We start from the raw sequence: 24601 nt of genomic DNA, 5'->3' as shown, positions 1-24601 counted from the left end.
CTGTATTTTGGTAAGAAAAATGATTTACAGTGAATAATATTCCCATAATCACAACTGAAAGAAGAATCCAGAAGTTAAGTGTTTTTCAAAGACCCATTTCATCTTCTGGTTTATCAATGCTCAAACTATGTGAACAGTATGAATGTTTTGGCAACATTTTGAATCTTTGAATGTTTTCACGAGAAGTCTTAAAGGACCACTTATTTTAAGAAGTTCTATGTTTTCTTCCCCAGATCTCTCTTAGTTCTTATATTTCAGCAGGGACTTCACAACAGTTTATATTTGCACACAAACTCTGCGACATTATCCAGTACAACCAACGTATAGTTTTTACACTTTTCTCTCAAAAGTGAAGCTCCATCTGTCATCTGTTCCCAGTAAAAGACTGCATGATCTGCTATCTCCACGTTATCTGCCAAATAGGACAAGATAATTGTAAAGAAAATAAGACAGTTCAGTATGAATCTGCGCGAAAAGACTGAGGAAATCTTGAATTTGCCAGCATTGTTTTCCTGAGGCAAGGAAAGTTTGTCCACATCAACTAGTTTTATTCCATTCCACTGGCTGGTGTCAAAGCTCTTCATTGTGGGGCTGATGTCCACAGTGGAACAAGGTAAAGGCGTTTCTTTGAGCACCTTGATTTTTTCCCTGAACTCCTGCATCTGTTGCAGAAATATAATGGGTTCAGACACATCTTTGAAGGCCTCTGCAATGTTAAAAGCCATCCGCTGTTCTTGCAGAATTGTGTTCAGTTTATTGATCTCTGGATCGTAGGCTTGCATCACTGCAAGCTTCATGGTCTCAAAGTCAGAAAGAATCTCATTTCTCTTCTGCTCCAGCGTGTGCTGCAACTTCTCAAAGAACTCTTTCACTTTGTCAGAATCTTTGGTCAGCATCTGCAGAGCTTTCCTCTTACTGGTTTCTAAGGTATCCAACCGTGAGAGGGCATCTCCACAACGCCAAGTTTCAAAGCCCTGAAACAGGGTTTCAAAAGCCCGTTTCTCCTGGGAGTAAGCTTCTTCAATGGAACAGAAAACATGCTTTGTGTGGTCACCACGGGTGGCACAAACACCACAGATCAGCTGCATGTCTGTCCGGCAAAAAATGTTAAGGGGTTGTCCGCTGTGCACTTTGCACACGGGCATTTTTGGAGTTACTTTGATTTTGTTGTACTTCTCCACGATACCTTTCAGGGAATAGTTGACCTGCAAGCTGTTGACTCCAGCAACAGGAGTCTCCTTCCTGCATGTGGGGCACTTGAAAGGAGACGGCCTCCAAAGCACGTTCCGCACATTTCCCTCAAGAATTCCTTCCAGACACTTTCTGCAGAAATTGTGTGAACAGGGCAGGACTCGAGGATCATCGAACAGGCTACAGCAAATGGGACAGGTGAGATCTTCCTCTAGGAGTTCCATCATATCCTAGGAAAGAGAAGAAAGATGGTAACAGAACTTATAAAATTTATGTCTCCCTCAGGGAGACTATGCAAAAATCGATCTCCATCTGAGAAACATCTTGGTGAGAAAAGGATCTGTTTTTTTTCTCCAGTATCCTTAAGACAGAGCCTCAGCTGGGTTTTTACAGCCAGTCCCCCATAGCTGTGGTATCTGGCCAGCAGATGGCAGGCACAAGAATGGTGCAGTGTTCAAGCAGAACCTTTTTTTTGCACTTTCAACTAGAAAAACTGGAAAAAAAAGGCTTGCTAATCCCAGCAAGGACTCTGAAAGAAAATAACTCACATACTCATAATAACAGTTCAAGACTTACATCTTTCCTCACTGATGCAATACACAGAAACTGGATTTGTACAAAAGATACCCAGCCAACACACCCTGCTAAGATTTGATTACTCCGTACTTGCTTAACTCATCCAAAGTTTCCAGTTTCAAACCCCACGCACTGCTACTGTAGACAATACTAAAAGTGACTGGAAAAGCTCAGTTTCTTTATTTCTGCTGATACAGAATGTGTGAGGTGTTTCTTTGCTCTACTTGCAAGGCCAAAGGAAAGTCACCATTCACTTCAAAAATTAAGTTTTCTCTTGCTCTTGCAGTACTTTTAAATAACCAAGGGAATGTGTTACTGTTGAGCTATTCAGCATGAAGTTAAAATACTTCAAATAACAGCTGCCGATAATCCTTGATAATTCATCATGAAACAAAACTGTTGACCATTTTTACTCATCTGCAATCACTATTTCCAATTCCATTCTCTCCACTACCAGCATCCATGCCTCAGCAATTTCTTTCTGTGGAGAGGACCTACAGGAAGGTTTATCACGTAATCCTTCCAACTGGAAGGTCTCAGTAAAGGGACCCAGCACATGCCCTTCCCTTGCCTCTAACCAAAGACAAGTTCTCAGATGCAGACACCTTGTAACTTACAGCACGCTCTTAGAAAACAAAAAGCTAATAAATGCCAAAATGGGTGACAGTTTGTATTAGCCAAAGCTCTCAAACATTTAGTTTTGAGCTATAATTAGAAAGATGCTTCCCCTGCATAAATTCCTTCCATATTATACAACACGTACTCATACATACGTAATAAAATTCCTTTTATAAATTGAAAGATGTATCACAAAAAAGTGCATCAAATATTGCTGTGACTACAAGGCATGTGTATAAGCTCTTAATCAGTTTTGATGTAAATACTAAAGTTTCTGTCCCCTCAAAGAAATATAAAATAGAAAATGTGGGAGCCAAGAGGAGAGCTGCAAGGGAAGATCCATGCTGCACAGGACAAGAAGAGCAATAAAATCAATACCACTGATCCAAAGAAAGTTCAGTTCACTACAGAGAAGAAAGGTGAGGTCAGTCCTGACTTTCTTTCACAAAAGGTCCAATAGTTCCAGTGAGACTTCACAGCAAAAGCCATTCTCGAGAGGCATAAGCAAACCTCCCATGCTTTTCAAGTGAGGAGGAGGGGTTGTCATGACCCGGAAGCTGGCACGATCTTCACTATAAATTCTCATTGGGCTGAACAAAGACACCAGTCCAGCGTCAGGGAACTTTGATCCTTTGTTATATAGCCACCCTAACTCCAACAACTAGCCCACTATTTAGTCGTAGGAGTGTTAGCTAACAAGCTCCCAATTCTCGCAGTGAACTTCTGTAGGGAGTAAGAGGTAGAATACGATTGCCGCGGTTGCTGGGATAAAACAAGAAAGAAGAGAATGAGGATGGAAAAGAGAGAAAGTGAAGGGAAAAGATCCCACGTCGGTCCTGCCACCGTAGATGGTCCAAATCCGGGGTCAACAGAAGCCCAGGGCCGATCCACTTCCTTTTACAGTTTCCCTAGTATAGGCGCCCTTACTTTTCGCGCCATGTGCTACTGTTTGCGCATGCGCAGTGAACCCTTTCAAGCCCTCCAGGAAATGAGTAAGGAAATGAAGAACTGAGAGGTTGGGGGTCTGTGGTGGTCCAGGAGCCCCCTTTAGTGAGATGCCCGGGACTTGACCGCAGGCACACTGAGCCCAAGTCTCCAGGCTGACTTGCAAGTCTGGCAACGAAAGGGAAGCTGGCTCAGAGCAGCGCTGCCCTGCCTCCGTGGGACGCTCCCTTCAAACTGCTGTGACTTTCCTGTCACAGCACAACAGGCAGAATGTTTGAGACAAACATGCTTACATGCTTTTGCCTGGCCCTCCACAGGGGTATTCTCTGTGCTTGTTAGAAAAAGGAGACTTTGAAAAAGTTGCCAGCTTTTCTACTCAGGACTAAGGTCATTAAGCAGAAGAAGCCACCACCAGAAGGGGGGACAAAGCCCCAGATAAAAGGTCTGATGACTCCATTTACCACTTAAGGTTTCCTGTAATCCCACAGATCCCACTCAGAAACCTCATTTTCTGCAAGAAGAATCTGGTTTTGAAGCACCTCTTGATGCTCAAACAAGCAACATTTCTATTCCATCTTCTCCCTACTGCTAAAAATAATGGGATCGCAGGAAGATGATTTTGTCCATATAGTCAAGTCTTCCTCTTCATGAATACCTCTCTCTTTCCAACTTGTAGTCACAGCTTTTAGCCACAGCTTTAGCAGCACAAAGATCAGTTTTGCTCATGTGTAAAGAGGATAATAACTACAAAACCAAAACGACACTTCTCCATCTTTTAGTAAATGGAAATTCACAGTGCAGAAAGTATTTGCTCTGGTCCATCTCCTTTACCAAGGAGGATTTTACATCCCAGTTAGGGAGCTGGAAAAGCAGCTTTGAATGCCTGACAGCAAGGACTGCAAACCACTGCAGAAAATGCTTACTACTACACGTCCCATCAAAATTGCAGGACAAACACTGAAGACTTTCACACTACTAAAAAATACAAAAAACATACACAGAAAGGCTTCATGATCCACGTAAAACTGTCCTATTGCACTCCAACTCCACTTATCCAATTAAATAATAATGCTTTATAAATATAACCAAATTTCAACACCTTTATACAATATCATTAAAAACATTGGATTAAAAAAAAAAAGGCAAGTTTATGAGCTTTCCCCCCCCTCTTACAACACCAAAAACACCAAATCAAAAATAGCGAAGACTTGTATGACTGGTTGAGTCAGATGAACTTCCATCTTCTTTAGGACATTCATTTCAGAGAATAAATTGTCTGTGGATTGACACATCCCTTAGCAACCTGGTATTTGTGTGAAGAACTACAGCAACATTGCAACTTCTCCATTGAGAACTTCTCTGTGTAACTTCTGATCCAGGTTTGGACAGCCCTGGAATTCCCCATTGTAGCACATGAACCAAAAGCATCTCTGGGTACAAACCCAACAGATGTCATCCATCAGAAAGAGCAATTTGCACAGTTTTATCATTAGGAAAAAGAATGACATAACACATCAAACCATAAATGCAAAACCAACCACAGTAGCTTTTTCCCACGCTCCAAAGAGAAATTAATTTAGTATGCTTCTCAGCACAGAAGTCGGGTTTATCAGCCAGCAGCAGACTGAAAGCAAAACCAAAATTTCACCAAGCTTCAAACAAAACAGAAAGACAAGTCCTGAATTACAAGTTTCCTGCAATGGCATGTTAAGTGTTATTTCATGGCCAAAAATTCTTCCAGGAGCACCAGGCAGATCCAATACGTGCAGCCTCTAGAAAGCTAGAGAGGCCTGGAGAAATAAGCAATTTCGGTTCAGTGCAGTTTCAAGAGAGCTAGAAAGGCCTGGAGAAACAAGAGTGCAGCTACAGTCCCATGAACACCGCTTCATCCACAGGGCTTGACAACGTGCCGAGCGCGGGGGCTGCCCGCGCTTACCTCTCCGTGCCTCTGACCAGACAGAGGTTCCCTCGCTGCTTCTGGTTACACCCCCCGCTCCGATCCCATCGGGGAATCCCCCTAAACGACGACGCTCCAGCCGGCCGCCAGCCCTGCTCTTCCCGGGGCTCCCAGCGCTCCGCCGGCACCGCAGCCGGGGGGGCGGCCCTGGGGGTCCGCCCGCGCCCCGCCAAACACAGCGGGGCTCACGGGGGGGCGGCTGCGAGCGGAACCGGCCGCGATCGCGGCGCGGCCCCGGGCCGGGCGCTGCCGCCGCTCTCACAAAGCCGCGGCCTGCGCGCCCCCGGCCGCGCCCGCCCGTCCTGCCTCCCCCGGGCCCCACTACTCACCATGGCCGGCCGGGGTGGCGGACAGCGTGGGGCAGCGGCCGCCTCGGGCCCCCGCCCCGCCCGGCGCCGCTCCCCCTCTTCCGGGCCCGCCGCTCCGCCCGCCCGGCCCCCGCTCCGGCCGCCGGGAGCGATCGGTCGGGAGCTGCTGCCCCGCCGTTCCACCCACCTTGGGCCGCGGCCGCCGATCCAGCCCCGGGGCAGGAGCTGCTGCGGCTCTTCCCCCTCAGCTTGCCCGCCAGCGGCGCAGAAAGCCCCCGGGACTGCCAGGAGAGGGGGCTGGCGGGGAGATGCCGCTTGTCGAGGCTGCAGCCTGTTCCTCCGCCGAGATATATACGGGTGTCAGATGTTTATTAACTCTCTCTAATTAGACTTCGGGATGCTTCTCACAGGCACGCGTTGCACAGCCTAAGGAAGGGCGCTGCTGGGTGTCAGTCCCGCTGAGCATCTTCCACCTCCTGAAAGCACTTATTAAAATAACAATTACTTCAGACAGATTTCCTTATGTGCTTCGTAATAGGACGGCGACTCATTCCTTTTTGCTTTAACGCACTGGTTGTACCATTTCCCGCCCGTGAATCTGTTGGAGAGTAATGCGGCCTGTCAAACCTCTGCAGGTCTTCTGACCAGCCCCAGGGAGAGGGAGCAGGGGGATCCCATCCCCTCCTGGGGAGGACCTTCTAGTTACAGGACTACGAAACTGTGTCTGAAAGTGCTGAAACTGCAGAGAACCTTTTTGATTTGTATCTTTTTTTGCAGTCTTTCTGTTAGTTCTCAGTCAATATAACAGGTCTCACATCAAAGCCAAACTGAACTTACTTTCAAGTTGGACTTTGTGAAAGTCTACATCAAAACTGTTCCAAAATGCATGTACTCTGCCTGCTGCATCCCTTCACTCCCCTACTCTGCACCCACTGCAGTCACATCACTCATCAGCACAGGGGAGAGCATTCCCCTCAATGACTACCCGCACAAGTGACATCACAGGCCAGACTCTACTTCTATCAAATAAAGATTCCTTGTGCATCTGACATCTTTCTTCTGATTATTTGGGAATCCATATCTTAAAAGCCATTCAATAACATGCTGAGGCTATGCTTCCCCAATTTACTGCAGCCAGAAGAGGAAGATCTCTCTTCTTCCTCACCTCCCTCCTTGCTGCCTCCACCCAAGCTGGCCTGCCTGCTCAGCTGGACTCAATGGGAACAGTTTGACCAAGGACAAGCATTTTTGAAAATCTCCTTCAGAGTGCTCACACACTTGGGCATTTCACCCACTATCTACTGGAGAACGGCCCCAGGAGGTAGAGTTGCTACACAAAAGCAATCAAGACCTTCAGGCACATTTCAGTGTCCTGCTTATGCCTTCTTAACTGTCCTGCATCTTATTTGCCATTTATTAAAAGCAAGTAATTCCAGATAGTTTCTGAAAAGTGATAGCTCAATCTGTTCCTCAGCCACCCAAATTGCATTCAAGTTTGCATCCCAATGCTTGCACACTTATGTTTGCCGAGTAATCCCTTGTCTACACTTTCCCAATAGCCACTGTATATCAAGAATTCCTGGGTTTTACTAATCTTCTCTGTAATTTTATGGTTAAGGATTAATCATTAATCAAGGTTAAAGACTAACAACAACATGGCATTTCAGATTTTTCACTCATTATTAAGTTCATATATTTCATATATAACTTTTTTTCTTGCTTTTTTTTAGATTACATTTTATTCTCCATAATTCTTTGAGCTGGTCCTACTCTGTCTCCTGATACATGAAGAAGGAGCTGTATGAGTGTAAGAGCAGACACCTGCCCACCTGGGATACATCCTCTTCATTAGGTGCACCTATAAAATGGTCTGGGATTTCTTCTGTCAAAGATGAAAGCTTAAACTTCTGGGCAAACACAGCACCGGATATCTGTGCTTGGTGCATAGAAACACTGTCTAGCCAGCACCATACTGAACTGTCCTCCTTTTAACTCTTTGTTGCTTCAATAGCAGCAGTTTCAATAGCAGCTTGTTTATGGGCTTGCATTCCCACATTTGAGAGCAGTGTCTTCCCACAGCAGCATAAGGCCATTTGTTGAAACTTCAGAGAAAAGTTCTGGCTGATGGAAAAGAGCATTAGTATATCTGTGGCAGTATTTCCCTATCTAATACAGAAACAAACCCAAGCGAAAGCTAAGCTCAAAGGAGAGGCCCAGCTTGAAGGGAAGTGTTAGGATAAATGTCACTTAGCCATGGGAGCATTGAAAATACAGGGGCAGGAATTTGGAATGAATTATAAAATAGTGGCAACTTCCAGCTTTTCAAGACAAACACCATGTTTGTTGTAAGACAAAGTGATATTGCCTGTTGTCATCTTTAAATTACAGAGAACCCAGATCACAGCTCTTCTAGTAAGCATTGTAACATTCTGAGACTGAAGCTCTGTGCTGTGGTTCAGTCAGCAACTTCAGAGCTGACAGCTCCTGCTCTCCTTGCCTGGACCGGCTTTGCCAGGCTCCTCAGATGCTCCACTGAGCTGATTCTACCCACTAAGCCAGCCAAGCAGAATGCTATTCCCTTTTCTTTCCCAAGGTGAGTTTTCTGCTGATTCAACGAGTTAAACCTGTTTAGTGCAAGATTAGACAATCATCAGGTCTAACATCAGAGGAGTAAGGAAAAGAGGAACAAGATTTCTCCCTTTCCATGGAAGCAAGCCATTAATGTGACTCAAGCTGTAACAGGTAATTCTACCCTGACAGGCAGATTCTTGCCAGGTTAAGCCAAGATGAGACTGTGCTACTGGCAAAAGTGATCATTCCATCCTTTCCCCTTCCCTTAGTCATGCTTTCCTGATGCCTCCTCTCTGCTGGCTCCAACATTCGTGCAGCCACACGTTAGGCCAGATACACTTGCCAACAGAGCTGAAAGCTAATCCAGTTTACCAAAAAAAAAAAGTTTTCAGGAGGATCAATTTTGGCAGCCAGCTGATCCCACGGCCGAACAAACACCAGTGCCAAGAGGAGCCAGCAAGAGGGCCTGTTTTGGTTGCAGCCTGCATACACATCAGCATAAACCAGAAGTGTCCCTACAGGCCGTAATTTCACAAATGCTTCCAGCCAGCTATTGCCAGCGCTACTGCCAAAAGTAACACAGCCTTGCCCCTCGGCCACACCAGCTGCTCATTCCAGGCCCCAGGCACCTGCTCTGCTGTGCTGGAGAAGAACTGATTGATAAATGTAGCTGGAATTAAAAGCTGCTGCCTTCTCTTTCTCCCAGGTTTGTATTCCCCATCAGTAAGGCACCTCTGAAGCCATGCTACCGAAGACCTGTCAGATTGCAACTGTCTCCTAGGGTGAAACTCCAAGGAAAGGAGGTGAGTTGAGGGAATTTTACAGTCTTATTCTTGGCTGCAAACCTGCCTTTTACTTCCCACTGAAGGAGGCTAAGGCTTCATGTCCTGTTACAGAGGTATCAGAGCACACAGACAGTACACTCCAGCATCAGGACAGACTTCTGGAAGGACGCTGCTTTATTCAGCTGTGCTGGGGGGAGCATACCCTCAATTTGAGGTGGACAACGTAGTTGCTGTGGGTACCTAAAAATGAACATAAATCTGCAAGAGCTTTGATGCCAATAGCAGCTCAATAAGAAGACACTGTAAAATAACACAAATAAAGAAACTATTCAAAACAGGTCTGTGTATCAAATACCTTACTAATATATAAACATTTCACAGCTATATCGCATCTGACTACCTTTCTTTTCAACAGATATATCTGGGCTTCATTAAACATTCCAAATGAGGGATCAGAGAAAGCAGTTTCTTGTTATTGTTCCATAAAAGCTACTTTTAATATGTGTTGTAGAAATACTAGGCATTAAAATCCATGAAGGATCATCAGCGATTGAAATTATCAACTGCTGTTTTGAGGTCTGAATTTCAGAGACTGCCTTGATATCTGCAGGGTTTCTGGTGACTATTTTAGCAGTAATAAGAAGCTCTATAGTTTTACTTACGGAACTTTGACCACACAGCTAACTAATATTCAGCACTTTGCCAGATTTTCCTGCAGAGGGGGGTGGAGGGGATCGATGACGAATTCAGTTAGCTCCTTAGTAAAATCTTATTTATTTACAAAGAATGTACAGCCACGTCCCATTTCCTTGCACGCAGAGGAAGCAAATGGGAGGGAGTACTGTGCGGCAGTCCAAGTTTGCTGCTCTAGCCAGGATGCTTGCCCAGAAGCTGTCCCTTGGCTTTTTCTCAGGGCCATACACCACTGCTTCTCCCACTGTCTGCTGGCTCTTGTGTGGTGTTTCTGGTCCCAGACATGCACACAGGCAAACACAGCTGCAACCAATCTGTGCTCTAGCTGCTGCGTTCACAAGCAGTCCCTAGAAAAGTCTCTCTGACTTTCTCCAAATTGGTGCTTGCTCATACGAGTCAGCTCATCTTAGCACTTGCCCATGTAGCCCTGTACCGTGGGCGGTGGTTTCTAGGTTTTAGCTATCTTATGCCCTGAAAGAATTTAATTGCTCCTTCCTGAACAAAGCGTGGCCAGAGTGCCTGTCAGTTTTAATGAGGTTTGTGACTGCCTATAGATCAAAGCTCTCCTCTGGTGGGTTTTGCTTATATTGCATAAAGAGGAAAGGAGAAGTGACCTCCAAAGTAAATAGAACAACAAGGAACCAAACTAATTTTCATTTCTTCTATGATTTGCCAAGTGTCAGACTAACTGTATAAAACAGAAGACTTTCTACAGAATGTTGATCCTCACAAGAACACATTATAATGAAGATTTCAAAAGTACAAGCACAACCTGTTTTTCATCTGAGACTTTGTCTGTATCATCTTCCAAACCACAGGCCTGACCCTGGGAGTGGAAGGACTGCTTTCAATAAACAAACCTTGATTTTCCAGTCCTGCACCATCATTTACTTCTGTGCAAGCTGCACAGAGACATTACCAAATCTACCCCAGCCCACATAATAACTACTTTTTTTCATTGGTTTTCACAGGTGTAAATGCCTCCACAAAGCTTGTGACAGTGGAGAAGCAAGTCCCAGTGGTTTTACTAACAGGGTGAAGAGGAATTATTTTTCTGAGAACTGATTAGTCATGTGGTATTACATTGTTGTATTATGTGCTGCCACAACAGGAGAGAGTTGCCCTCTCTCCCACAAATTTGGCATATCAGAGAACCTTTCTGAAACATATTTGTCTGCAGCCAGTAGATGTACTTTGCAGGGCTAATGAGAGACAGTTGTATTTTGTGAATGAAGCTCTGAGCTAGAGAATAAAACAAGTCAGTGACCATCATTTTCTTTCTGCCTTTGTGAAACGGATGGGAGTGGTTGTATTCCTGTTCTACTAACATGGTTGCCAGACAAAATGTCTCTGCTGCTACTGTTCAAGGAAATAAAGTCAAAATCCTGCAAGCAACAAGCATGTTTAGGCATGCTGAGCACAATTTTGCTTCCAGTGGGGGAGGGTCCTAAATACTTGGCCTCCCCAGTGAAAAAATGCACATTCAAGGAAGGCAGAAGCTGAATTAACCCTTGATTACCAAGCACAGTTATACTTCTAAATACTGAAGGCCAGATCTTCATTTCCTTGGAGAAGTTCTTTATGCACTGTAAAAATGTTGGTGTTCAAATATACCCTAAACAAGTTGACAAGCACATTTACAAATAAAGTACTATCCTGCTGGTATCGCTCACCTCATCCTTCAAGAAAGGCATATGAATAAGCCATGTTTCTTACCAGCTGACCAGCTGACTTTTGCCTTAGTTCCACCACATCACCGTTGTTATCTGCTTGATTGTGTCCAGCACCAGAGCCTTCACTCAGGGCACATGTACATCTCTGCTGCTGTTCCTGCACATTGTGACACCAAGCCGTCACCACCTGCTGCCAAGGTGCTCAGGAGCTGGGCTCTGCATCTGGAGGGAGACAGGGTGGATGCAGGGGTGAGTTGGTCTCCTGAGACTTCCTGCCTGCTGAGCACACAGGCACTGGAGTCAATGTGCTCCAAAGCAACACCAGCAACTTTTCTGAGCTGTGGCGTGTACTTTGCCCCACAAGTGCTGCAGCCCGCTGGCCTGTAAAACCAGCCTCTCAAGTTAAGAATGTAGCAGAGCAGGAAACTGGCAGGAAGGCATGGCCAGCCACTGCTTCCCAAAGCCTCATGCCCTTGACTCCAACACATTTGGCAATACTGACTTCATGTGGTGAGATGTGTTTGTATTCCCAGTGTTCATTTTGGAGAAGAAAGGACTTACTGGGGCACACAGAAAAAAATGGGACAGGGAATCATTTGGAGGTTGAGTGTCTTTCTAAATTGGTTTTCCCTTTTGTTTAAAAACTATATTAACATTTGTCATTTAGCATTTACTGTAACAAACCCACAGTGAGTGACAGGCAATAAAAATCCCACAGTGATTTAAATTATGTGAACAACAAGCTACCAGTGAGAATTCTGATGCCCTCCATACGAAATAAATAAACATCAGTTTCCACCTAATATTTACTTCTTGGAAGCTCAAGATTAATCCCATTTGGCATATTTTAAGGAAGTGAGTTCTTGACCCCAAACTTTTATGGGCTGTAACAGTACGTCCAATAAAAGAAAGGAAGTATATATTAAAGCTGCTCTTAAAATCAGATTGATTTTAGGCACAATTTTGAGAAAGACAGCACTTCACCTCATGTTTCAAGTAAAGGGGGTGAGACTGATACAGCCCATCCAGACCAGTACGATTATTTCTCGCTATGAAGATTTCTTTTAACAAGGGTTTTTGAATATCTGTGTTAACTGCCTGCCCTCCTCAAGGCAGATAACATTGTACCACATGGCTTACATTAGTTGCATCATGCTTTATACTATAATAAAATGCTAAGGGAGCTTTCTGGGTGAAATGCCACAAAATAACACACCAGCTGAAAATAATGAGAAACAATTTCATCCCAAACTGGTTTGGAGATTAATAAGCTTTCAAATGTAAGTATTGAAAATACCTGCTGTCTGCAAAACATTCTAGATCAGCAGCTCATGGCACAACATTTATTGGATATTTTTCTGTAGAGAAATAAAAATGTGAAGTAGGCACAGGTGGGCTTCTATAGCCATGTTATCACTATTTACTGTGTTTGTTGTAGCCCTCGTTCTGAATGCTGTGTGTGACGTAGGGACGCAGAAATGGATGTAGAAATGCTTGTATGATCCAAAGGCCTCAAGCTATAGCTTTTTAAATTACGTGGCATTCTGCCTCTGTGAAAGGGACACAAACCTGGTCCCAAACTGTGCTTTGCAAAAAAATGGTCAGTGCAACACTAGCCCACCGGCTTTTCACTGTGGCAGTCTTTACAGTAGAGTTTAACCAAGTAAAAAATGAAATACACTCTATCAAAGCTTTTGAACACATGAGGAAGTGCTCTAGAAGCAAACAGTGCCCAAAACACTCAGGGTTAAAACTCACTATAGCTGGACAGGTCTGGAAAGTGAGGAGAAAGGGCAACTCAGAGCTGCACCTGCCAGGCCCGGCTGTGCGAACCTTTCACTTCAGGGAGCCCTATCTCTTTTGACTTTTCTAAGAAAGAATTGAAAAATAGGGGGGGGGGGGGGGCAGGGGGGTAACAAATAACTGGGATTCTTGTGACTTGGCGCCGGGAATAACTAAACAGTAAATTTCCACGAAGGAGTCCCTTCCCGTGTGTGAACTTCACTGACACGATACCTATCACCTGCCCATCATGATCAGTGTTCCCCGTTTGCATGAATTGTCCCTCATGTACACGTATATACGTACAAACTGTCCTTTAGGAGACTGCGCCAGTCTCCTCACGCCACCACCACAGCTGCGAAAGAAGAGCAGCAGGCTATCGCCTGCACTCGTTTTCCATTAAATTTTCCCGTCCAGAGGAAAGACGGGGCTTTAAAGCTGGGTTTGTTGCTTTTTAACCCGCACTTCCTTTCCCGCTCCCCTCCCGCCATGTTGCGCCAGGGCGGGCAGGGCGAGGCGGTGGCGGCCGTTGCGCCTGCGCGGCGGGTGCGGCCGGTCATGGCCGCCTCCGTGTTCTGCTGCTTCTCCTGGTGCCGGGATGGCGGCGCCGGGCACATCCCGCTCAAGGAGATGCCGGCGGTGCACCTGGACACGCAGCGCATGGGTGAGCGCGGCGGGACAGGCCCGGTGCTCGGCGGCGGGCGGCTCCCCGGTGGGCAGGGCCGGAGCCCCAGGGCGCGGCACGGGGTAACCGCTGGGAAAGTCGCTTTTTGGCGATTTATTTAGCAGGATTTGGCAGTTTTTAGGGAGAAAAAAAAAAAAAAGAAAGCCTCGCTTTGGCTTATACTGAAGGTGATCAGCACAATGAATATGTCGGGATGCGCCTCGGTCTCGGGGGGTGTCCGAGGGCGACAGGCAGCCCGACAAGGGTGGTCCGGGTCAGAGCCGTCAGAGGGGACGAGTTCACAGAATCAGCTGGGTTGGAAAAGACCTCTGAGATCAAGTCCAGCCTATGACCGAACAGTGCCACGTCCAGTCTTACCTTAAACATCTCCAGGGACGGTGACTCCACTTCCAGTTATGGCAGTGAAGACGCTGAATGAGCCAGGCCTTGCAGAATCTTGTCCATGCCGCTCGTTTGAGCGTTGTCCTTAGGATGAGCTAGGCACAAAACCATGCCCAGCCTTTGTTGAGGAGAGAAGAGGTCTGGGCCAGCAGCACCAGAGCTGGGGAGAGAGCTAGGAGGAATAGAGTCCAGTGCTTGAGCACCATTATTAGCAACTGTCTGCCGTGTACTTGATCACAGTGCCTAAGGTCTTCCAATGGAGAAGGAAAACTCCATTTTTTTTTTTCTCTGTATTGACAGGCATGTTTTGAATAAAAGGATTATTTCATAGAATGACTTAACACCTTGCAATTCCATCAATCATTTCTATCCAATATGCTTTTCCTTCTTGTTGCAGAATGTTTTTTCTCCGATGTTAGAGACAGAGTACAGGGCTTTGGTCTCACAGTGAACCCTTTCTGACTAAATTGTAAGTTATGCTTCTGATGTGGTTAAGCAAAAGTTGTAATCAGCAGGGTGCCGTAAAGACCAGGAGGTGAAAATTAGATCAGCGTATAGATTTTAAATAAATAAACCCTAGTGGAAAGATGAACTAGCCTGTAAACAGCCTTCCTTCTCTTGCTTCAAAGTGAGGCCCATCATCATAATTCTTACAGACTAATGAAGCTTTTACTTGGGGCAGAAAGAACAAAAACTGTTTTCAATGTTTAGGGCTTTGAGGGCTGCTTCCAGACTTCTAAAAATGTTTTGAAGTTTTGTGGGTGTTTGTTTTTCTTGCAGGAACAGATGTTGTCATTGTTAAAAATGGCAGAAGAATATGTGGCACAGGAGGCTGCTTAGCCAATGCACCTTTGCATCAGAACAAGAGCTATTTCGAGTTTAAAATCCAGTCTACAGGTTAGTCAGCAAAAAATATACAACCTTAAACTTGGAAGGTGTCACATAGCCTGCTGGTGGCCAAATCTCAAATGCTCAACACATGCATCTTTTTAATTTTATCCTTGAACTTGTGAGCATTGGGGAGTGTTATAAGTTGTCGTGGCATAAAAGGAAATTTATTTTTTTTTTAAGCATGACTCTGAAATACTAGAAAGAATGGTAAGTATATTATTAAAGTGCAAATACTAAATCCCCACATTGTTTTGTATGCTGTTATATGCATGTTTTTCAGTTGGCGTATTTTAGAAATGTTTTTTGCTAGATAGATGCTTATGACCCCAGAAAACACTGTAGCTGTGAAGTTGTTTTTTTAAATAGTGCATTTTATCCAGCATTTTGCAGCTATTTGTCTGCCTTCCTTTGCTTTTAACATGCTCTGTGTTTGCCCAAGCAAGGGTAACACTCTTTGTGCTGCCCTTTGCTCTTCAAATCATATGTGCAGCACTTGTTCCAACACTGCCTTATCCAGAGGAGCCTTTCAGCACCCTGTTTCTTTTTGCTTTTACTAATGCAATCAGCATCACTAGTATAGAGAGCATTGCAGGCTTGCCTGTATTCTAGCATTAAAAATCAGTCTGTATTTTTAAAAACAACAGGCAGCATGAAAACGAAGCTGTTCTCTCCCTAAGTGTGTAGTGGGAGGGAAGAAGAAGGGAAATGTTAGTCCAGAGACAGGCGTTTTGATACCAGCTAGAGCTTGATGCCAACACGTTTTGGGTAAGCGTTGTTTGCGTTCAGTTGGGATTAGGGTGCAGGCAGCGTGAACACGAGTCTGTCCACAACAACTTGCAATCAAATGAGTTGTTTGGTGTTAAGCTACATGTAACCCCATATCAGTATTAACTTGGCAATTTTTGTATCCTTTATGTCAGGGGAAGAATCCATTGCAGCTGTTGTTCCTGTATGGTCTTTATTCACACAGATACAGTATCCATGTTCTTACACTTGAGAAACACGGGGAATAAACTCCCCTGATCACTGTGAGCCGTGTCTCATCTATTCCTGTGCCCCAAGGCAGGAGAACTGTAGATGACTTAACAAAAATCTTTGATTTCCAGAAATGTCCCTGAATCTATTAGGGATTATCTGTGGGGTCACTCTGACTACTGGAAAATTTTCTGAAGGATAATCACACTCTTGTCCTTTTCATTCTGGGCATGTAAGTGTTAGAATAAATTGTTCTACAATTTTTGTCTTTTTAAATTAATTTTCTTACATTTTTGCCTCATTTTAGTCTTCTGTAGATTAAACAGTTCCAGTTTGTTGGGTTTTTTTCATTGTCTTCTTCTAGATGAAATTTTTACACTTTTGAGTGGTTTTGTTGTTTCTTCTGCAATATCTCTAATTGCCGTAATTTGTCTTGAGATATGATGCTTAAAATGGATGCTCTGCTCCAGCTGCAGCAGCAGTAGATGTCCTTGATCTGCTATACATACAATACGTCTGCTTTACATATGCCACACATCCAGTTTTTCATGGCAGTAGGGCCCAGACTCGTGCTCAGCACGTGCTCTATGATAACCCCCAAACCATATTCTGTGAACTGGTTGCCAAGCCACTGCTGTATTTGTGCCACTTACTATTCCTACTTACCCGCTCTTCTTCGTAATTCATAAAAAGCCGATGCACTTTCCTTATTTCAGGCCTCTTAACCGCTTTGTCAGGATCATTTTAAATTTGAGGGTCCTCTGAAGAGCTTGAAGTCCTGTCAGATTGGGATTGGCAGCATCTTTAATAAGCACATCGTCATGTTATCCAAGTAATTGATGTGAATACAGAACAGTATCTGACCTTGTGCATTCAATGTAAAACCTCAAACCCCACTTGAGTCATCATTTTTGATTTGACAGGGTGCTGCTGATGAGTAATCCTGGAATAGTTTTCTAACCACTCGTGCCTTTATATTGCTGTAACTGTCTAGACCATATTTTTGTCATTTGACTATTTCAGTGTTGTATCAGTTTCAAAAACATTACCAAATTGAGATCTGTCATACTTTCTAACACTTTCTTCTTTTTCTGTAAGACTGGTCTAGCTAGCTAGCTGCAGTTCTCTGGATCCTTCTTTTTCAGGATAGATGCCACTCTTGTGGCCACTTGTACTGGGTCTGGCCAGGATGGAGTTAATTTTCTTCATAGCAGCTGCTGTGGTGCTGTGTTCTAGATCTGTGGCCAAAACAATGCTGATAACACACTAATGTTTTAGCTATTGCTGAGCAGTGTTTGCACAGCATCAAGGCTGTTTCTCTCTGTTTCTCACCCTGCCCCTCCAGTGAATAAGATTAGGATTGCACAACAGGTTGGGAGGGGACATAAATAGGCTGATGACCCAAACTAACCAAAGAGATATTCCATCCCAGGTACTGTCATGCTTAGATAAAAATGGGAGAGAAGGGGATTTAAGGAGGTTAGCCGTCTTTTGCTTGGGAATTGGCTGGGCATCATTCTAGCCATGGGAGGTAGTGAATGATTGCCATAGCATCGCTTTGTTTTGATTTCTTTTTCTTCTGCTTATTAAACGCTTTTTATCTTTAGCCACAAATTTTCTGGGTTTTACTCTTCCTTTCCTCTTCCTTCGTTCCACTGGGGCCTGTGGGGGGAAGGGAATGACTGGCTGGGTAGTGCTTAGCTGCCTACCAGAGCTAACCCACAACAGTTCAGTATTTCCAGGAGATACTTACTGGTAGTACCATCATGCTGGTTAAATTCTTTATGGTGTCCTGCTTCAATCAGACAGTCTTCAAAAGAATGGGTTTTTTTCCTTATCGTGTTAATGTCACATTTTAGGGATTTGGGGTATTGGAGTTGCAACCCAGAAAGCAAATTTGAATCAAATTCCACTTGGTCGGGATGTCCACAGCCTGGTGATGAGAAATGATGGAGCTCTCTACTATAACAATGAGGAGAAAAATAGGCTACCAGCAAACAACCTTCCTCAGGAGGGCGATGTGGTGGTGAGTTTCTTAAGGCTTTGTTACTTCCTCAGGTGCTACTAAATGCCTCTTATTTACAGCTCTGTGATCATACTGACTGTTTCAGTCAAATTGTTCAGCTTGCATCTCTCTGTTTGGAAAGTGCTGATATAAACTGCCATTGTCTTTGAGTGGGGCAGCTGCCTGGATATTGGTGGGCTTCACTGATTGATGTGTTGGTATTGATATGTTCTGAATGAGGGATGGACTTGACCAGGGTTTGAGAAGTAGTCTTTAATGCTCATTTGCAGTATCTACCTGACAGATTACTCCCATCACAAGGATCCTGTAGTGTTTGAGATGGGACCTCCCTGAACAAATAATGTGCTTGAACACATTACATGGCTATGCACCATGCCCAGCTGAATAGCTAACTGGTTAATGATTAGAAGGACAGAGCAGAGATGGGTCCTGGGTGATAAATTAATTGTTTTCTAGCCAAACTTTTGTAGGGAAAAAAGAGATATTAAGTGGAGAGGATGGTAATGTTCACTGGGAAAATGATTAAGAATGAGGGAAAACAGAGAATCCTTTTTTTTTTTTTGTACCTTACTATTAAAAAAAAATCTTAAAGTGACTTTGTTCGTACAGTTATGTTTTTAGTGCTGTTATTTCTTACAGATGTATTTTCAAAAGTACATGGGAGCAATGCAGTGAAATTTAGACCATTTATCACCACTACTTTTTTGTGCTGTGTAACCTTGCCTCTGTGTAGCAACGGTTAGAAATGTCATCTTTAGAAACCCCCAGCTAAGGTTGACATCTCCATGCTTTACCCTTAGACACTATACTGTTCTTTTAATCCCCTTCTGAAATTGTTTTTTGGAGGGTTGCATACTGCTTTAGGGTTTGGTCAACTTGTGTAGCTTCAACTAATCACAGAAAAGTAGCTGATGTGTTACTGCTAACTCCCCGGTTTCCATAAATTTCAATTTATTTTATTTATAATTTATTTTCTGTCACAAAAATAGATTTCTGAAGTTCTGAATGACAGCACAAATTGTCACACTCAGCCATACCAAAGCAGTGAGAAAAATCCTTTAGCTAACAGATAAGTAAGTTATTACCTTGTTAGTGTTTGCATGCTGCTCTGTAGTCAGCATATTTATAGTGTTGTGTATGAAACCACGGTCTGTTGCTGCCAGCAGAGTAAATGAGCTGAGAGATGTTTCTGTATGGAAGCATGGAAAGATGAACTTGATTCATAGCATCAGTATTTCTTAAAGTTATTCCCATGAGAAGATATAAACAAGAAGACTGCAAACTGCCTAATATTCAAAATCATTGAAAATCTTGTGTTTCTCTAACATGATGAAGAACACTTTGGAAATGTGATTTGTAAACCTAGTAAGATGCAATGTGCAGTGCACAGTACTGTGCTCCAAATTGAATGGACGTTAAGGAATCCCGAGCATTTGAAAATACAAATGTTATAAGTCCTTTATTAACTTCTAATTGTTTGCAGGAATGAAGTGAGATTTTCTAGGACGCTGTGGTTTTCATAACCAAGATTAAGATTTGCCTGTGGCTAAGATAGCTAAATTAAGTAGCATTCTTATGCATATAAACTTGTTGATGCTTTTTTTTGTTCATTTTCTTTATTTTGTAGGGCATTACATATGACCATGTAGAATTAAATGTATATTTAAATGGGAAGAACATGCATTGTCCAGCTTCAGGAATCAGGGGGACTGTCTATCCAGTAGTCTATGGTAAGCCAGAGATTTTCAAACTGTTTCACAATATGGACAGTATTCTGTCTTATGAGCCATGTCTTCTTCTCACTTCAATAGAACACACACATCAATTGTTTATTCTTGGCAACGACAGCAATTAATTACATGAAAATGCAAACCTAGGAAATTAGAAAAGTATATTTGCACCTCATTCTTAATGCTGCTTAATAGGAAAAAAAGACTTAGAGTGTCCACATCCAGCAAGCTGGGGAGTTGCTGCACTCAGTCTAAAAGTTGCCAGGTAAAAAAACTGTGAAGTGGATTTAAAAAAAAAAAGAGAAAAACAACAAATTTGAACTAATATAGACTTGTGGTCTAATCTGATTTATCTCTGAAGCTTGTAATTTGTCCCTTTTAATTTCACATACTTTATAAATGCATTCAGTGTTACATAGGAATAGAATTGCTGTTTATATTTTCTTACAACAGTAATAACTTTAATGTAGTGCTGGTACAGCTGCTTGCTGTGTGGTGGTGCAGCTCATTGCTGCTACACCAAATTGATGCCCAGTTTTAAAATCCAGCAATTAGTGAGCAACTTATTGTAGCTGTTTTGCAAGCAACCATGAATATAACACAGCAATTTTGAACAGGAAACAAATACTATATCCAATTAATCACTGCCTAGGCACTTTAAAAAAAATTATAAATGGTGGAAGCTGGAATTTGGCCAAGTCATATTAAAATTTTACTCTTCCAGAAGCTGGAGGTGATTTTGTAGTTCCCAAGCAGTCAGAATTTAACATCTCACCTGGAAGGCAGCACTTCCCCTAGCTCAGTGCATAATCAGTGCTACACTCTGGGTTGACGTGTAAGTTACAGAAACTGATAATTGCTCACCGTGTTCCCTCTATTACACCTACAGCCATGACAGTTACAGAATGGGTCAGGTTGGAAGGGATCACTGGAGGTCGTCTGACCCAGCCTCTCTGCTCAGCAGGGTCCCCTAGAGCACATTACTCAGGATTGTGTCCAGACGGTTCTTAAATATCTTCCCTGAGGGAGACTCCACAATCTCTCTGGGCAACCTGTTCCACTGCTCAGTCACCCACACAGTAAAGTTCTTCCTCATGTCAAGGTGGAACTTCCTCTGCATCAGTTTCTTCTTGTTGTCTCTTTTCCTATTGTTTGGCACCACTGAGAAAAGCCTGGCTCCATCCTCCTGGCACCCTCCCTTCAGATACTTACAGACATTGATGAGGTCCTCGTCAGTTGTCTCTTCCTGAGGTTGAACAGGCCCAGCTCCCTCAGCCTTTCCTTGTAAGAGAGACACTCCAGTCCCTTAATCCTCTTCATAGGCCTCTGCTGGACCCGCTCCGGGAGCTGCATCTTCACTTTATTTTTATTCCCGTGTGAGTTTCATCTAAGTAGTAACCTCTTCCAAAGTAATTTTGCTATTGAGATACCATTAGCTATGGGGATAATTTTTTAATTATTATGGTGCGTTTCTAATGAACTGTTGGCATGTTTCCGTTTACATCTTGATACGTTTGTAATACTGAATTTTTTGACCAGGAAGAAAATACTCCAGATGCATTGTAGAGCCTTTGAAGTCTATAAATGTAGCTGACGAATTATATATTTCCAAGCCATTAGAGTGGAAATTGTTTTATATGGTCATGTTGTGATGTTTTCTTAAGCCACGTGATGGCGCTGCTAAAATGCTGTGGCAGCTCTGCAGGATCTCCTTGTACAAAATCTTCACGAGCAGCAGGAGAATTGCTGTGTTGTAACTGATTATTGCATCTTCCCTGTATTTTGGTAGAGGTGTCACGTAGCATGAAGAATGAAGGTTGCTTTCAGAAGACATTTGATAGTATGTAGGTTTAGCCTGCTGTAAACCTTTTTTTCTCAGACTAAGGAAGTTCCATGCTTGGGGAATACAGTGACCTTTTATTGCCAGACTCTTATTATCATCTTCCACAAGTGGGCATAATTTCATCATAATTATCATATGTCCTACGTATAGCTATAACAATTGAAGCCTGCAGATTGCCTTTGTGCAGTACTTACTTTAACTATAAATGTCCTTAATTTAATGTGAATGAACAACTTCTAGTCACGTGAAAGGATTTGGCCATAGAGAAGCATTTACCCTATTCAGACTAGAGCTATGGATACGTTTTTAAAAGAAACATGGTAGATCAGGTAAACGCAGCGTGAAGCTTGAGCATGTAAAACAGAAGAATGGACTTAAAGGTTATGCAGCTGTACCTCAGGCACTTTCATGGAAGCAAGATGCCAACACTGCATAAGTACTACAGAACTGTACAAATATACTGATATGAATTTTAACTGAGCCTAGGAGGGAAAAATTCTGACTTTGGCTCTGAGATAGCTAAATTCCAAAACATAGAGATGAAGCTTTTCTGCTTTGAACTAATGTTGCTAGTGTGCCAGGTTCATCTCAGAAGTTGTCTTTGAAAGGGATCTGGCTTTTCTGACTCGTTGGATATTTCAGTTTGCTGTTGAAATACAGCAAAGCTTTGCTCTGAAAACACTCATCTGCTTCTTTTTTATATTCTACATTGAAAGTAATGTTGCAGGTAGATAGATTTTGCAGGAAGTCCAAAGCTAGGAGAAGTTTTGTAAAAAAACATTAACTTCCAGCTTTTAAGAAGCAGTTGAAGAAGCTCTCTTTGGATCACATGTTAAAACAGATGGTCTAACACCAACCACTGCAGACATCTGAAACCTTGTAAACCTCCAAAACCCCACTGTAGACAGCTGAAACTCCAGCGGAATCAGGAAGTGGACAGAAAAATATGCACCTGAGGAGATGACATCCCTGCAGTGTGTATCTGGTAGTGTCCTTACTCTGTAGACTTCTGGAGAAATAGAGTAGAAAATTTGGAGAGAGAAGCCTGAAGTCCTGCTAACACTCCCAGTGAAATCAGACATAGCATTCTTGTTGACTTCACAGGACCATTACAGACTAAAGTAAACAACAGAAAAAAGAGATGGTTTGCTCTCTTGGGATATGCATAGGGCTCTAGCAAATTCATCGAAGAGATTTCTTTCAATTGTACCTATGTAATGAATGTATTGAAGAAATTCTCTGTGGTTTGAGCATAGGATACAATCTAATAAGATGGTGTAATAGAGGATCAAACTGTAAGTGTTTCTTCTCTAATTCCTTCTTTTTGGTTCTTTTCTGCAGTTGATGACAGTGCCATTCTGGATTGTCAGTTCAGTGAATTTTATCATACACCTCCACCAGGGTTTGAAAAGATCCTCTTTGAGCAGCAAATCTTCTGAATGTCTTCATACTGAAAATTTGCACCCTGCACTGTTACGAAAGCTTTGTCATCTTAAAGCTTCACTTTACTTTCTGGAAACATATCTGTATTTTTAGTAAATATTTGTGACTGTTGTCTGCAGAATAAATATGTTAACTGCAACACCAGGTAAATGTGTTGCAAATGTGAGTTTTCTGGCAATGTTTTGTGATTGAAAATGAGTGTGTTGGGGCAGGGTTTTTCTCCGATTTGTACTTGATGCATAAGGAGACTAAGGGATATTACTGTCAGTATTACATTCAGTATTTTGAATGAACTGGAGCTCTGTAAGACAAATAGTTCTTATGCATATGATAGCTACGGAGATATATAGTTCTCATGATTTTTTTTCTGCCAACTTTTTTCTCACAGAAATTATGTAATTTGTTTAAAGGACACACTGTGTTTCTAGCCTGTGATCTGGAGTGTCCCAGTTGTGCATAATGACTAATAATACAATGGCATAACTAGCAGCTAGATACTTTTGTTTTGCAAGGTGTGGATTAATCTGTTCCCTCAATCTTAGACCAGCAAATACAATTTACCTATTTCTCCTAGCTTTTAATTTGCTTTTATTCTGACAAAAAAAAATTAGAATATTTTCTAGTAATACTTTTTTGCTGAACCTTAAAAAGTAAACCTAAACACTACCTGTGTCTTTGAGGACCACCATGCTGCGGTTACTCTAGTAGGAGAGTATAAGTACAGATCAACTCAAGTTGGGTATGCAAAGAGCCAGGTGAAGGGTATGAGATGTTATGGTGAAGCCTTACATCTAAACTGTAAATTAGATTATTCTCTTCTGGAATAGCATATTTAATTTCTTCGTGAATCATTTATAAATGGCTAAGACATTGTTCTAAAATGTGATGCCCTTGAATATACATTGTGAGATGCTTTTCTTCTGCTCTTGTCATGTTTAATATACTTCCTAAAAGAATTTTTATTGTAAAAAAAAATCTTCATACTGGATGTTTGTGTTTTGGTTTTGGCTCTTCCTGGGTTAATGCATTTGCATAAATAATTTTATTTAAATATTTTTAGAAATTACCTTATTCTGAAATTTTCAAATACAAACAGCTTTCTCAAAGCCTTTCACCTTAGGATTTGCTGCATCTGTTCTTAATTCTGTGGCCTGTGTTTTCCTTCCTTTTAGCCTTGCTGTCACATGACAGTGTTGAGTAGAACTTTTCAGCCTGAAAGGAATGATGCCCTTGTCAGCATTATGGTAAAAAGCTCAGGAGATTAGGCTGCAATTTTATCATTCCCCTTGAAATCTACTCAAACCAGAGTAGGGCATGAGAAATAAAACCTAAATCCTAAAACACCTTCCCCCCGCCCCTCCCTTCTTCCTAGGCTTAAATTTATTCCCTATTTGCTCTACCTCCAGCGGCACAGAGGGATGGGGAATGGAGGCTGTGGTCAGACACGTTGTCTCTGCAGCTCCTTCTTTCTTATGGGGAGGACTCCTCATACTCTTCCCATGCACCAGCGTGGGTCCCTCCCATGGGA

The 24601-nt window shown here is 42.9% G+C and overlaps 2 protein-coding genes across 5 annotated transcripts; one reads left to right on the top strand and one right to left on the bottom strand.

Moving 5' to 3' along the window:
- Nucleotides 1–248: 248 nt before the first annotated feature.
- On the bottom strand, nucleotides 249–13588 carry TRIM13 (tripartite motif containing 13). Of its 4 annotated transcripts, XM_027674396.1 has the most exons (3): nucleotides 13406–13588; nucleotides 11361–11539; nucleotides 249–1421 (listed from the first exon to the last, which is right to left on the bottom strand). In XM_027674396.1, exon 3 carries the CDS (start codon nucleotides 1416–1418, stop codon nucleotides 267–269), a length of 1152 nt encoding a protein of 383 aa, XP_027530197.1. In that variant the 5' UTR covers nucleotides 1419–1421; nucleotides 11361–11539; nucleotides 13406–13588; the 3' UTR covers nucleotides 249–266. The 4 variants fall into 4 exon arrangements, with proteins under 4 accessions (XP_027530197.1, XP_027530196.1, XP_027530198.1 ...); XM_027674395.1 differs by lacking the exon at nucleotides 13406–13588 and having other exon boundaries at nucleotides 11361–11608; XM_027674397.1 differs by lacking the exons at nucleotides 11361–11539; nucleotides 13406–13588 and adding an exon at nucleotides 5783–6062.
- Nucleotides 13589–13626: 38 nt separating this feature from the next.
- SPRYD7 (SPRY domain containing 7) lies at nucleotides 13627–24048 on the top strand. Its single transcript, XM_027674393.1, has 5 exons — nucleotides 13627–13763; nucleotides 14946–15062; nucleotides 17891–18057; nucleotides 19685–19787; nucleotides 22972–24048. Exons 1-5 carry the CDS (start codon nucleotides 13658–13660, stop codon nucleotides 23067–23069), a joined length of 591 nt encoding a protein of 196 aa, XP_027530194.1. The 5' UTR covers nucleotides 13627–13657; the 3' UTR covers nucleotides 23070–24048.
- The last annotated feature ends 553 nt before the right edge of the window (nucleotides 24049–24601 follow it).

Source organism: Neopelma chrysocephalum, unplaced genomic scaffold (assembly GCF_003984885.1).
Source record: "Neopelma chrysocephalum unplaced genomic scaffold, ASM398488v2 Primary Assembly neopelma1_25, whole genome shotgun sequence".
Classification (NCBI taxonomy): domain Eukaryota; kingdom Metazoa; phylum Chordata; class Aves; order Passeriformes; family Pipridae; genus Neopelma; species Neopelma chrysocephalum.
Note: the sequence above shows the minus strand (reverse complement) of the source record. Positions and strands in the feature narration are given on the sequence as shown.

Coding starts and splice junctions, on each gene's coding strand:
- SPRYD7 (XM_027674393.1), top strand. CDS start 13,658: ATGGCCGCCTCCGTGTTCTGCTGCTTCTCCTGGTGCCGGGATGGCGGC. Junction 18,058..19,684: donor CTCAGGAGGGCGATGTGGTG/GTGAGTTTCTTA, acceptor TTTATTTTGTAG/GGCATTACATATGACCATGT. Junction 19,788..22,971: donor TGTCTATCCAGTAGTCTATG/GTAAGCCAGAGA, acceptor TCTTTTCTGCAG/TTGATGACAGTGCCATTCTG.